General features: G+C 40.1%; 1 protein-coding gene across 2 annotated transcripts in view; it reads right to left on the reverse strand.

Annotated features, from left to right (window-relative positions):
* Positions 1-14820, reverse strand: part of pex14 (peroxisomal biogenesis factor 14) — a 54228-nt gene that overhangs the window by 3642 nt on the left and 35766 nt on the right. The window contains exons 5-8 of one of the 2 annotated variants that reach the window (XM_056733811.1): positions 13857-13942; positions 10794-10896; positions 6904-7001; positions 320-411 (exon numbers count right to left, since the gene is read on the reverse strand). In XM_056733811.1, the coding sequence (XP_056589789.1) occupies positions 320-411; positions 6904-7001; positions 10794-10896; positions 13857-13942 (379 nt within the window). Of the gene's footprint in view, positions 1-319; positions 412-6903; positions 7002-10793; positions 10897-13856; positions 13946-14820 lie in introns of both variants that reach the window. The other variant, XM_056733810.1, reaches the window with a different exon arrangement.

A 14820-nucleotide genomic window follows, 5' to 3' on the forward strand; every position in this document is an offset into this window, starting at 1 on the left:
CTGTTGGATGTGTGAAGCCTCATTAACCAGTAATGAGCCGGTTCCAGCTACATGCCCCAGTGAGAAGAACGACGTGATGGATATAGATCAAACCAATTCACACACATTATTCGCTGAACCATCCTTAAGTTTACAAATATTGGCCATACTACAGTCATTTACATAACAATAACACCAAACATCCATTTTGTTAGACCTACTAGAGGTCCTTTTTAGGTACATACATCTTTGTAAATTTTATCAACCTTTAAAAAAGTATATTAAAACGAAAGAATGTATTATATGATATATACTACGTTAATGTTACACAGTAAGTTACCTGCTTAGAAGAAGACCTTTCAAAGACACAATCTCAGCCTTGAGCTCACTGATGCTCTGAGACTCCAGCATGCAGTTGGTTGTAGATGAGGCCTTTGAAAACAAAACAAACAAATTAATAAATCACCTGTTTTATTTTAAAGGCCCTTGACTGCTATTCATCATAGGGTCGTATATACTGTAGTTGGATCGGTGATATGACTGCACAAACCCCAAACTTGTCAAATTAAAAAAGCTACACTTTAGTAAATTGTTACAATAAATAATTCTGGGTTATTTTCAATCCATAGTTTGGTCACCAATCAAACTGAAAATCTTCATATTTGACCCAACCACAGGTTGAAACAAGTCATCATTTTGTCTGAAACGACTTGGGATAATGCAGGTACATTTTAACCCAACAGTTGGGTTTGTCCCTTTTTCACCCAACAATGGTTTGAAAATAACTCATCATTATTTACAGCCTCCACACATCAGAATCACTAAACGAAGGAAATATTCAGATGCATTCAAACTGCCAATATATCAAACGACTGCCATTGAGACAATGAAGTCCTCAAAGTCACGATATCAAACCATAACTACCCTGACAAGAACTATCTCTCCGCCCAGAAGGTCAGGATCTTTCCCGAAAAGGCTAAGCGAATGAATCATGCCATTTTTACATATTTTTCCATATTGCAGACTGCTGATTTTAGGATAGAGGTGTTTGATAAGAGGTCTCTGTCACAACAATGGCAGCATTCATCAAGTCACAGAGGTTTTTATTAAAAGAAGCCTTATCACCAACTGCTCACCGACTGGGATGAATTGCTGAAGGGAAGGATGGCCAATTGAGGTGGCTAGCAGACATTTGAATAACAAATGACTTCAAAGTAAATAAGAGCCAAAAAATATTCCATCCATATTTTTTTCACACCACACAGGTGGTACGTAATGTCGGTTTAAAAAAAAGCTCACATCCGGAGAATAAACAACAACATTTCGAGTACCGAAGAAAAACCACACTGGTAAATAATCACCATATTCCCACACAACAAAGCACTCTTCATTTCAATACTCGACCTGAGAAATCCGGCTCATTCAAACGAACGTTCCGACGGATTAATCCGGGCCCTCGAGCCCCGTTCAGGGGCAAAATAACCCCTCCTGTCGAGCCACGGCTGAGTCACACTGGTACCTGACTCTTTGAACCATCCACAAACAAACAGCCCTCAACCAACCCCCATAATCCTCCAGTTCTTCGGCTCTCAGAGGAGGAAAATGAGGAAATGGAAGGAAACGGGCTGAGGGGAAAAGAAAAATTAAAGCGTAATTAACAACGTCCGAGTCACCAGGGGCGGCTAGTTAGAAAGCGGAGACCCCCAATCGAGAGGAGACGGCTAACTCGGACTCTTTCACGTGTAATTAAATCTAAAGTAAATTAATTGAATCTATCTGAGAAGGATCAGACTCATTTACGGCGAGGGCTGTGGAGGGACGGAGAGGTTTCTTCTCCGTTCTGCTCCTAAAGCCTTCAGATAAGTGCGGCGATTTCGAAGAGGGCACATGTGATCCGAGCTGAACGCATTAGGCCCGATGAAGGCAGTCCTATTATAGTCCTCACCTCATTACGGCCATCTGAATCCCACACTCCCCACGGCACCTGCATATTACAGCCGAATGTGCCTCTCGCTCATTTTACCTTTGTACAGAAGAAAAATAATTGCTTCGGCGGCCGAGCTTACACTTCTCGGACATAAAATCGAAATAATATTTTGACAGAGGCTGCAAAGGACCTCCTTACCGTCTGCGTTTGAAGTTCAGATGGCACTTGCAACTTCATCTTCATTTTGGAGACTAACACACACACGCATTAAGTGACGCCGTTTAATTGGCGCTAAAGGGTTTTCTCTGCATGTCTTTGACTGTGTGAGCAGTCATCCAGTCAGAAGGGTCAGTATAGTGTGATCGGGGTTCATCACCCTCTTAAGTGTGAACACAGCGTCTTTACAGTCTGGGTAATTATTTAAGGAGGTGGAGCATTTCATACAAGAGAGGTATGTGCACGTGCATGCGCCGTAGCGGTACGGCGGCAGGCAAACATGGAATACATTAAAGTAAATGTCTGCGGACTATTACCGACAGATAATATCTTAACCGGGCGAGTAAAGAAATGCAAATGAATTAACTGCTTCCCTCTCAGATGCTATTTTCACTAACACGAGTATATTTATGGTGAAAAATAAATCCCAAAGGAGCGTTTCTAGCGAAAACATTGGAACAATTTATTTGAGCCTGTTTATTCTCTCTCTGTGGCGATAAATAGATAAAGAAAAGCGAAGAGCTCCTAATCTTCCCTGGGCAGTTTCTAATACAGACATTGTTTTTAAAGCAACAGTTAACCCAAAAATGATATATATTTTTCATTTGCAGAACACAAAAGACATTTTATGTTGGTACCCATTCACTACTCTTGTATGGATACAAATCCAATTCAAGTCAATGAGAATCGCCGTCTTTTGTTTACCAACATTTTTCAAAATATCTTCTTTTGTGACAAGAGGGCGAGTTATGATAATAGAATTTTCATTTCCGGGTGAACTATCCTTTTTAAAGGCATGGCAACCAGTCAAAATGTGGATTTTATAAAAAATGAAAAAAAGAAAGTGACTAGTTGTGCTCGTGATTCAAAGGTTAATAATATCAAAGAAGAACAAGGAGTTTTGCCTAACAAATGAGAACTTTAAATAATGATAGTTGATAGCAATGTTATTTTTTCTGTTGCTATGTGGTTGCCAGGTGGAAAGAAAAACAACTCGGAGTCTTGTCACTAGATACGGCTCTGGTCCTTTGTTCATTGCAAGCTTATGTGTGATATGATGTGGGACAAGCAACACGCCATGTTTTGATACTTTAACAAACCTCAAATACTAGTTAAATATGGATTTATGAAAATTGTATGACTGTAAGTTTACTACAGGACAATAATTTCCACCCCATTTAAAAGTGCCTTGTTTGATCTAAACAAAATGTGGGTAGTTGACGGACTAATATTCAAATGTGTCCTATGGTGTGACAGCAAACAAATAAAAAAAGAAAAACTAACAACAAAGATAAATCTCTCTTATGCTAATTTATATGATAAATATTAATAATATAAAACAATGTAATATTAGCGGTTTGTTTTCTAAATTTGGCTATTTCACACCAAAGGACACATGTACGATTTATTCGTCAACTACCCATGTACAACTTAAAGGGGTCATATTGTGCGAATGTGTGTTTTTCTGTGTCTTTGGTGTGTTATAAGTTGCCCATGCATGTATTAAACACGTAAAAATGCAAATATGTAAGTGTCGGAACAAAAGATGCATCTTATTTAAACGCGAATGCTCATCAGACCTGCTTGAAATGCCTTGTGTAACCACACCCCCACATGATTTGACTAAGACCGCCCAAATGTCAACGCAGGTAAGGTTGGCGACCTGTCAGTACAATTGCTTTGGAACATGATATTCCAAATATGGTAAGAGGCGTTACATTTCCATCACACACTTATCTATCACCTATCACTACGCACATGTTAACTGGCCAATCGTAGCACACCTCGCTTTTCAGTGCGATGAGCTTTGTCAAATATCTGTAAAATATATGACCCCTTTAAAGTACAATAAAAATGACACTTTTCCAAAACACTCAATTTTGTCTTCAATAGACAAAGACTTGATCAGAAGACATTTGAATAATATATAACGATGTGCAGGATTATACTTAAACAAATACTACATTTACAGTGCACGACTGGTACAGAGAAACAACACAACACTCACACAACAGTACACACTGTACTATACTTTGGCTTTGAAAGTATAGGAAATGTTTTCTTAGTAGATGCGAGAACAGGAGTCACCATGTGTTTTGAGTTAAATACACATTTCCGCATTACAGGGTTTAATCGACGAGCTCGCCGCTTTCTGTATAGAGCAGGGAAACCCATAAAGGCAGCTGAGAAAATCGCACATGTGGACCTGAAAACAATTTTTGAATTACACGCATGGCTCTAGACAACGGGTCTCCGCATCTCTAAAAACAAAATTTAAGATCAGCGCTAAGTAGACTTTATGATTTGTTTAATGGCCGTTTTGATGAGAAGCATACTTTATATACACTGCTGCTGTTTTCCAGCAGGGCACTCATGACAAATGAAGCACAAGCTTTTTAATTCAATCTGGAATTTGACAGCGAAAATTCCATTTCTCCTTGACTTTGGGCGGCTGTTGCAGATGATGGCTGAAAGTGTTTTGAACAATAGATCGATGTGAAGGCGGTTTTCTGGAAGGAGTTTAGCAGAGCGGAGGTGCGCTGGAGATATCATTTTTTTGCCAAGTCAGTTTATGGATGAGAACTTCAAGAGGGCGACGGAAGGATGCTGGGGGGAGAAAAAACGTAGCGATGAGTTTCTGGCAAACTTCAGAAGGGTGAGAGATTTGTTTTTCACTTTCGGGACCAGATGTGTTTGCATATGCTTTCGTGTGGGATCCAGATGCGTCAGTAAAACTCCCATGTGCTTAACAAGCCGTGGACATAAAACATGCCCTCGGTTGCAATTCTGAGGCGCTTTTTGGTACCGTTGTGGGATGATTTATCACGCCATCGTAAGATACAAAGTGTATTGAGTTTCACGTTGTGAGGTATTGCATTGTGTTCTCAGCAAGCGGCGCATGCAAAACGCCTGTGATTTGCCACAGATGACGGATCCCTATAGATTATAAACACATGTCTTCACAAAGCACTTGAAGCCTTTATCATCACGCCGTACATTCCTCTGAAGATAAGGACACCATGACGCACTAAATTATAAGCGTAAAGGCAACAAAATCTGCTTTGCCACAACATTCAAATAACAAAGATGAAAACTTCCTTTTTTATAAAAAAAATCTGCATTCCATCTTTTTCAAAACATTCTCTTGCTTCTTACATTCTGCTTTTAAGTCTTACTGTGGTTTGTATTTTGGATTAAAGCATCGGTTATATGTTTAATTTATCTTTATAATGTTTGAGCGTATCTGGTGTTCTATCTGAATGTTCTCCATTTCAAGGAAATCTGTAAAGTGCCAAAAAACACCACCCTTACATAAACATCTATTTACTGAGAAATTCAACCTACCAAAAACCACCTTTTAGTCAAGCAACATTTTGCATAAAAGCACATTTGAAGATTGAATCTCTTAAAGCAGGAAGTATTCTTCATTTTTTTATTATTAAGCAGACGTGAGATGCGGAGATATTATTTCCAGTCGTTCTTGTCACAACCAACCCTTTATTTGACCTTTTAACTTCTTTATACGATACATTTCTCAGAAAGACAAACTTTGCCAGGTTAACCGAGGTCTCAGTCCAGCGTAGGTTCACTTCATGTCCCTGCTTGGCTTGCTGGAGCTAGCGGAGATGGCCCTACACCATCTTCATGGCGCTCCCAAGACACGTCTCGTCCTGCTGACGCACATTTTTCTCCTCTGAACAGCATTTGAGTCCTGTCACCGCTAATATTCACATCAGGGTGAAGCATCAGCCTCAGTGTCAATGAAAAATACCTGTGTTGTTTTAAACTCAAAGTGGCCTTGTTTTATAGAGGCTGCGCCCCTGAAACTGAGCGTCACGAAGGGCTTTGGAAAATGCACAGGAGACCTTTCCTTACAGTAAACTCGGCAAGCAAACAAACACCAAAAATGTCGTTTATCATACAAATATCTGAAATGCCATGAAGGAATTCAACCATTTTTAGACCTTTCGTGAGAAAGGAGAGAGAATTCCTTTCGTGTTTTTACTTCTATTTCCTTCTCAGGGTGTACCAAAGGTACGAGCTATCGATGCATTTTTTTTGTTCATTACATATGTTTGAACTTGCGTGACAGGGAATTTTGCTGTTTAATGATGATTGTGTATCAAAAGGAAAAAAGCAAGGAAAGTGACAAAAATGTTGGCAATGACCATCGCGTGCACTGTGATTCTAGAAGATCTAATTTTGGCCTAACACTTGATCTGCAATGCGAAGAATTACAAGAACCGGAAGAATGTTTGACGGAATAATCTGTTTTTCAGTCACAATAGCTTTGTCTTCACATATCGTTGCTGTTCTTCTGAAACCTAAAGATGATTTGTTTTGCCATAAACCCTTATAGCAAACATCTAACCAATGAAAAGAAGTGCTCGTCAACTTTAACAACTTTTATTTAATCATTGCAAAAGTATTCTCCTATTTCCTGAAAAAAATGTTTTTTTAAGTCCAAGAAGGACATCTTCACCAACTAAAATACCACTGACCAAATGTTAAAGGCACAGATCATCCAAAAATGCCATGATGTGTCAAGATCTGAGGTGTGACACCATCACACCAGGTTTGATGTCAACAATGTCAAGCATCATTGGTTCTCATGTTTTCATTAAACCTGGAGTGAAACATCTCACCTGCTCAAGTCCCCATTATGTGAACATTCTGCTATGGTTTTCATTCGAGTTACAAAGTTGCATTGGGTTGTGAAGCATACGAGGCGAAAAGTTGACAATTGTTGTTTTTGAGCGAATGAACTGTTGTGGTATTACCTGCGAGTTAGCCAGCTCCTGTGACAGCTCCTGAATTTTCTTCTGCTGTTGGACCAGCAATTCTTGCACAGAGGTCAGGGTCATCTGCAACTGAGTGACTGCATCCAAAAACACAAACACACAGAGATTAAAGCCCACCAATTACCAGAACTCCACAAGCAGGAAAACATCAGCTTTAGTGTGGATCCAGTGCAAATCCACACGCCTGTTTGTTTGAGACCATTACCGTCGATCAACATGCAGTACTTTTCTCTTTGATTTAGCCTTCAGCTCAATCAGTAATATAAGACACCTCTATTTGTACAAGATTAATCACCGACGTCTGCTCTTATATCAAATCACGGTCTCTTAACCTCCATTAGCACGGGTTCGAAACGCTGCCTCCGTCAAACTCGCCAAACAATCAACAAGATGGAAAAAAACCTGCTCATTTGGGAGGCAAGAGGGCTAGACACCAGTGTCCTCACTAATCTTACTAAATACAGCTCATTTTCCATCCTCTCTGAAGATTGAATTATTGTCAGATTGTGCTGGCCGTGAGGATTAGAGAAAGCCCAAGAAAAACAGCCCTAGCAGGGCCAGAGTTGGTGTTAATAATGAGGGTATCATTTCAAATAACCCAGAGCACAAGTTGCTCTCTCCCCGTTTCCAGTCACACATGCATTCCCAAACAATGCATTAAGTTTCCAAACTGATTATGTTACAGAAAACCAATAAACGCCTCTATAAATCATGCTCTGTAAAGTGTTAAATCAACTCTAATTGGATTAACATCAGCAGATATTATTAGCTGCCGACTGTTGGCTCTCCAGCGCGCGGTTTCAGGGCTCTACTGGCATAGAAACAGCCCTTTCGCTCTCTGGTTAAGAGCTGTAACGTGTTTATCTCTCGCGCAACCTTTGCCTGTCTTAAAGGGTGACTTGGAACAATGGCTCAAAGTCAATCATAAAAGGAGGGAAAAATTAAAATGCTCGCCTTATGATCTTTTGAGAATAATTTGCTGCTGTCCCAGATATTGTACATAGCATTTTTTTTTCTAATGTCCTATCCCAGACCCAGGCAGATGTAACTGAAGCTGTGTCGCCCTCTGAGACAAGTACGTCCATTTAACAACAACATTTGTTCCATTTTATCACACAACCCTTGGCGTCATCATTTCGGGTACTATCTCTTATCTACTATGAATACAATAAAAATACTGGAAGAATAAAATAACTGTGTTCTGAGCAACAATTCCATCACATCATCCGATTCCGATTTTGTAGAACTGCACTTTGGAAATGAGCACCGACGATCTCAAACCTCAACGTTCTTAAAATCGAAAACTGATTCAAAAGGGTCGATACCATAGGAAACCCATTTTTGGTTCGGAAATATAACTAATTACTCAAAGGTTCTTGTAAGAACCACTCCTTTCCCTCTTTTTATAATCTAATCTAAAGAACCCATTCTCACTAAAGTAACCTTTTGTGAAACAACAAGGTTCTTCAGATGTTAACTTTTTGGAACCATTTAGCCAAAAATGGTTCTTCTAATCGATGGCATCATGAAGCATGATTCTTTTAATAGCGTGACTCTTACACACACGCACGCCTCAGACTTAAAATGCAAGAATCCTCCATTTACTGTGGCTCAGGTTTCCACCAACCCGCTCTTTGGAGAAAACAATCGGGCGAATTTGAGATCTTGCAAGTGGCTTCACAGCTGCTGCGGGAAAAGAGACAGTGTGTATAGTGTAAATTATTCAGTAAATACCTTAATATAAGGTACACTGTATATGTCCAAGTCTTTATTGGCCAGCTGGTCACCAATACGCTCTACACACAAAGAGAGCAAAACAGGCAGCGCAATTCCATTACAGGCGAGGCGCTTCCGTGGCCCGTTCATTAATTGCGTGTGGAAAGTAACGGACTACGGGAGCAACCGAGCCACGTTTAAAGGAACACTGCGCCTGGCGCTGGAGAAAAACACAAACTTTAACAAAGGAGTGTGGGCAATTGGCAGGAGCGGCAGTCACTTGCTATTACTCATGTTGTGAGAAGAGGGGGAAACTCGCTCCGTAATTGCAACCCTCTCCCAAACTGTTAAATGAAACAGTCATTAACTACAATAGCAACTTGGCTGCCGCAGCCACAGCAAATTAGATCAGCACCGTGACTGACTGAATGACTGGGGGTAGGTAAGGATCTTCCGAGGGAATGCGAGTGGCAGGCTGAAGGGACAGAAGGAGAGAAAAAAGAACAAGTGTTTCACAAAGCAAATATGAAAAGCAGATCCAGCCCAGAACATTATGAATACTCTTATCATCTGAATCTGAATGTGACGCTAAACAAAACAGGAATCCTGCAAAAAAACCAGCAGCGTAACACAAAGGAGAGATTTTTTGCATATATGGACCAAAATGGCTCATTTGATAATCAGATAAAGAAACCCACACGAGGTTTGCACGCTATGGCTTGCAATTGAGTGGCCTTTTGGTAAACCCTCCCCAAACCAGACTACAAAAGCCTGGGATGTAAGATTAACGTGGAGACACGCAGCCTACAGGCTGTATCCTATATGCCCCGAATTTGCTTACTTTAATCTCTTATAATATAAACAAGGGATACGAGGACACCATAAAGAGACAGGTGCTTGCAAAGCTTTGTGCAGATTCACATGAGGTCTATTTAAAAAAATCTCTTAAAGGGATAGTTAAAAAAATAAAAATTATCCCTCTTGACATTCCGACCTGTATGACTTTCTTCTTATCTGCAGAAAACAAAAGAAGATATTTTGATTATTTTTGGTAACCGAGCAACACTGGCCCCTATTGACTGCAACCGTATGGACACAAAACACACAAAAGAGACATTTCCTAGAATATCCCAATTTTTCGCAGGAGAAAATCATACGGGTTTGGAATGACGTGAGTATGAGTAAATGATAAAAGAAGTTTAAGGACAGGTGTACAATGTACAATCTACTTCCCCAACAACACCAGGGACAGTCTTTTGTCTATTAAAAGTCATAATTACCTGCTTTGCATGTAATGTTTCATCTTTACATACTGTGTGTTACATGTAAATATGTTCAATCTCACTAGGAAAGTCACCTATTTTTTAATTCAAATGTAAAGGCTGCAGGGCAAAAATAAAATAGCACGAGTACAATTCAGTGTAAAAAAACATTCAGCTGAGGAAACCCTTCCATTACTTGAATTACTTAAAAAAAAAAAAAAATAGAGGAATACTAATACAATGTTGCACTGCAAACACCCAAATGAAATAAGCGTTGTGTCAAGTCTTGTCCTTCTTTGGAAGTAAAAGATACAAATTGCACAAGTGAGTTTTCATTCTCAGAAAGAGCCACCCAACTGCACGTCGACTGGAGCGCTAACAAGACAAAGTTTCTCCTGGAAGTGTCCCGCTTTCATGGTTACTAGGATGTTTAATTACACCGGCTGCGTAGCGGGTAATGGGGGGGAGAAGAGAAGGGAGAGGAGAGAGAGGCGGAGGGACATCCCTCTCTGACAGACTAGCTGAGATTCCTCACCTGTCCAAGACACAAGACGCACCTGTCACCGCACACTTAATCACCAGCGCGCTCCGGGCCTAACCGGGGAGCCACTCCACCACGCCGAAAATTAAAATGAACTTTCTTGCCACGCAGTTAAGAAGGCAAAAAAAGAAAACGAAACGCTGTCATTCCTCTTCTCCTCATTAATATTCCGAGGTTAAGAGCTTTTCAGCGAAACGTAATTAATTGAAGCTGAGCTGACAGTAAACAAGCAATTTCAAATTAAAGCGAAATGACAGGACCGTCATTTGTAAAATGTGAGCAGATTTTGGCGATGGATAAATGAAGGAAAATGTTAAGGAGGAAAAAGTGATGAAGATATTAATCTTCACCTGTCTGTGTCAGCGTGCCACTCATATCCGCGATGTTGCTCTCGATCTTCTGCAGATGCTTCTTGTCCTCTTTGCTGCCCATAATGAGGGGAAGGATGTATTTCTGCAATTAAAAACACGGCACGTTATTAGAATTCCACTCAGGAACAGGGAAAACGGCCCAGAGGAATGGGGCGCGCTCTGCCGCTACAAACTGACAAATAGACAAAGGGCTAGTCTGTTAGCATTAACGTGGGCCGACCAAATTTCATTTAAACCCCCCTAAACAATTTTTTTGTTCATAAATCCATTGTTCCGCTGGTTTGAATGCAATTTTTTACTCAACAGATGGGAAAGCAACTTTGAAAATATTGCTTTCCAAAGCAAAAGCTACTTTGAATAGTTGAGCCAAAGTCTAACTATTACTTTAACGGAGTGGTTAGCATTACAACCGACTGACAAAAAAGATACTTGGCAGAATTGACTGAATCCATCACAGAACTGTGTTTTTCTGGCACAAAAGAGGGTTTCTGAAAGATCTCGAGTAAGATGAAGACATCGAACATGATAAAAATGTTATCAAATAAAATTGGTAGTAATGTAAACCACTTTGCAAGATTTAAACTCTGGCATTTCCAGTTAAAAAAAATTATTTGATCTTACAAATCTAATAAATATGTATATAATTAAAAAAATAGACATTAAAACACCTTGATTCGGTTTTAAAAAAATTCTGGTTGTATTTGTTTAAATGTTTGTGTAGATAAATAATTTAAACAGGAAGTTCTTCTGGATAAGTGTTGGACCAGCTTTATTTACATCTTATGAAGTGGTCTATACAGTTTATAATCCTAGAAGTTAACTAAATAGTGATTAAAAAGGACACTTAAAATACTCAAGTTGCAGCAATTTATCCTTTTGCACAATAATAAAAACAGCTTGCCACTAGTTTGAAGTCAACTAAACTTGATGCTTCTCAAAACAAAAAGCTATTGCTAAATACTAAGCTATTGCCGGTATTAAGTTGGGGGCCTGCATTCATGCTGAACAAAACAAGGGCCTTTTGTTTTTTATCCCTTTCAATAGTCTTGCGGTTTTCTCACTTCATCCAGTGCAATTTGCCTCGATGGCTGACACCAAGGCCAAGAATTAAGCATCAGGGCATGACTCTGGGTTCAACATCATTAAGTCTTTTAGCCCACAGGCTGGCTTCTCCATTTAAACATGTCACCTTCTGAGGACAATTGCTTGTCAGAGTTTAAGCCTTGTAGAACAACATCTCCAAACACTGAGAAAAAGCACCAAAGGTCAACCAGTTAGCACTTCTGCTAGCTGCCACCCGGCTCTTGCACGATCCCTTTATATTTCCAAACGCACGTGTTGATTTGTTTCCCCGAACGAACAACGAGAAAATAGACGGGGAGATTAACATGACATTTGGTGAATAGCTGGGTGCTGTAATGTGCAATGTGCGTGCGCAGGCTCCGTCTGGAAAACAGTTGGCCTTAACAGGTTTTCACAGCAGCGCAAGCGTTGTTCACACCGGTATGAGTAATAAACACTTTTAAGTTGAAAAAAAATGAAATGAGTGTCAACACTAGGGTATCTAATAAGCGAGGTGCTGTGAGTGATGTTTACAGTGTGCTTTATAGCATAAATAAAGCGGAGGAGGAGGACGGGGCATATGGTGACACCGGCGAGATGTTCCTCTGACATGACAGCAGCAAAAGCTCTCGCACCAGGGAACAACACCTCCTCATGACCACAGCCGCGGGCACAGATCCCACGAACAGCAGAGACGCACACGGGGGAATGGAGAACTACTAACCGTGTGTGTGTAGGGGGGGAGAGAGAGAGAAAGACGTTTATAAGTAGTACAACTGCAACGTTTTCTAAAGTGTTCTGGGTTGTTGTATACTTTCCTAAATCAGACTAGCCTTACCTAAATTCTAATATTCTGGACCTTAAAGGGAATATCTACCCACAAATATAAATTATTTCATCATTTACTGACCCTCATGTCATTCCAAACCTGTATGACTTCCATTGTATGGACATTTCTCAAAATAGCTTCTTTTATGTAAGAGTTACATATAGGTTTAGAGTGACATAAGAGTGAACATAGCTTTGCGCCCGGTGTAGACACAGCGTAAGTGTAGGAGAAGTGTCTTGCACGTTGGACAAAAATGATTGTTTATAACTTTAGTGTTTTATTGTGTGCAAAGGTAACACAACACAGCCCTCCCCACCAAGCGATGTGTTTTGAGAAATCATTCATGTTTGTAACAGTGTGGGAAGTTTTACGCACCCAAGTTTAATGATCCCTAAGTGTATGAGCAATTGTAAAAGAGCGTAACTGTAACTAACAAGAAAGTGAAAAAGCAAGTGAAACAGTGAGGGGGTGGATGAAAGTACCAGCCATCAGGTGCTACGTTACATTCTAAAAACAACCGATTTTTGACAAGCTATAGTTTCACACTAGAAAACACTGCGATATGTGACTCTCAAAAAGTAGCCTCGGATGCATAACAGCGGTCATGCGGACATACTGTCGAGTTGTGCAGTTATATTGTGCTTGCTGAAAGGCAGATAGGAAGTGACTCAAACCAAATGGTGTTTAAACAACTTATATGTCTGACAGCCTTAACTCCACTGTACCAGTGTCACCTAAACACGCACACAAATGAACTCCTATTGATGACATCACACAAGTTTCATATCCTATCATCAGTGTTCCATATCCCTTATTAAATACAGTAATTAAGTCCACAAACCACTATGGGCAGTGTGGGTGTACTGTCACCGAGAAATGGGGTCTCCCCCCACGCACCCCTTTGTGCCCACGTATAAAATCGTGTGACGATAGTACATAAGAAAAGGGCGAGTGACGCCCATCGGGTTTTCCGAAAGGAAAAAGTTTGTCAAGGAATAGGCGTGGCGATGAGGTAATACCGATGATGTAACACGAATGTAATCACGGTGATCCTGTCATTGTAACAAACTTGCGTGAAAACAGAAATATGGGAAAAGGTTGAGTTCTCAATATAACAAACACATTTTGAGAATAAGGTATCACATACATACCCGGTAAAGGTGATGGAAGCCAAAGGCCATTCCTGCCATGATAACAGCCAGGGCACCGTAGTGTCTCCATCTGTAACCTGGGGGACCTGCTGAGACATACAGACAAACACCATGAGCTTGACTATTGGCCAGACTATTGGAGAAGATGCATATTTTAATCGACACATCGTTCAATGGCTTTCCCTCAGCAATGTAAACATTTAAACCAGATTTATATCAGAATGATTAGGATGTGACACCAAAGTTGTGTACCTGGATGTTCATCTACTAGGAAAATGAATTGCCGTTCTTATTCGCAGAAGAGGGGAGTGCAAAGAAAAGAAATGGAAACACGGTTTTCTCATCATTACTTTAAAATAGAAGATGAGCCATTTCATCAGCTATGACTGAGCATAATGGAAACTCCCACTTACGATATTTGAGGGGAAAACATCTCTGTTAAGGGTAATTGTGATCTTAAAGGAATGGAAATGAGAATCATTTAAGAGATCGCTTAAACGGTTTCTGCTCAAACCTCAAACAAGTGCACACAAGCGGTGAGATGGGGTGTGAATGTCACACCAACACTGCGAGTACTATCAGGAAATGAAAGTCCACATCAAACAGTCTCTCCCCACCCTTTATATTAATTCTCAGCGAGAGACGGTTGACCTAAAAGATGCAACAAAAAACAAAAAACTCAAAAAGACAGAAAACGAAAATGAGTTTCTTTACTACACAGGGACCCGAAGAAGCCAAGACAAAACTGAAAGCTCAAGTGCACAAGTCAACATGTAGAGTTGTAAGTGAATTAATAGGTTAAAAAACAAATGCGGTTTGATTTGTGAACATATCATTCTTTTAAATCTGATCTATACAAAGAACCGAGTGGCACATTTCCTATTTCTCCTGTTGTGTTCTGTGGTTACAACAGGTTTGGATTGACATTAGGGTAAGTAAACAATGACGTAATTTTCCTTAATGG

This window comes from Triplophysa dalaica, chromosome 20 (assembly GCF_015846415.1).
Source record: "Triplophysa dalaica isolate WHDGS20190420 chromosome 20, ASM1584641v1, whole genome shotgun sequence".
NCBI lineage: Eukaryota > Metazoa > Chordata > Actinopteri > Cypriniformes > Nemacheilidae > Triplophysa > Triplophysa dalaica.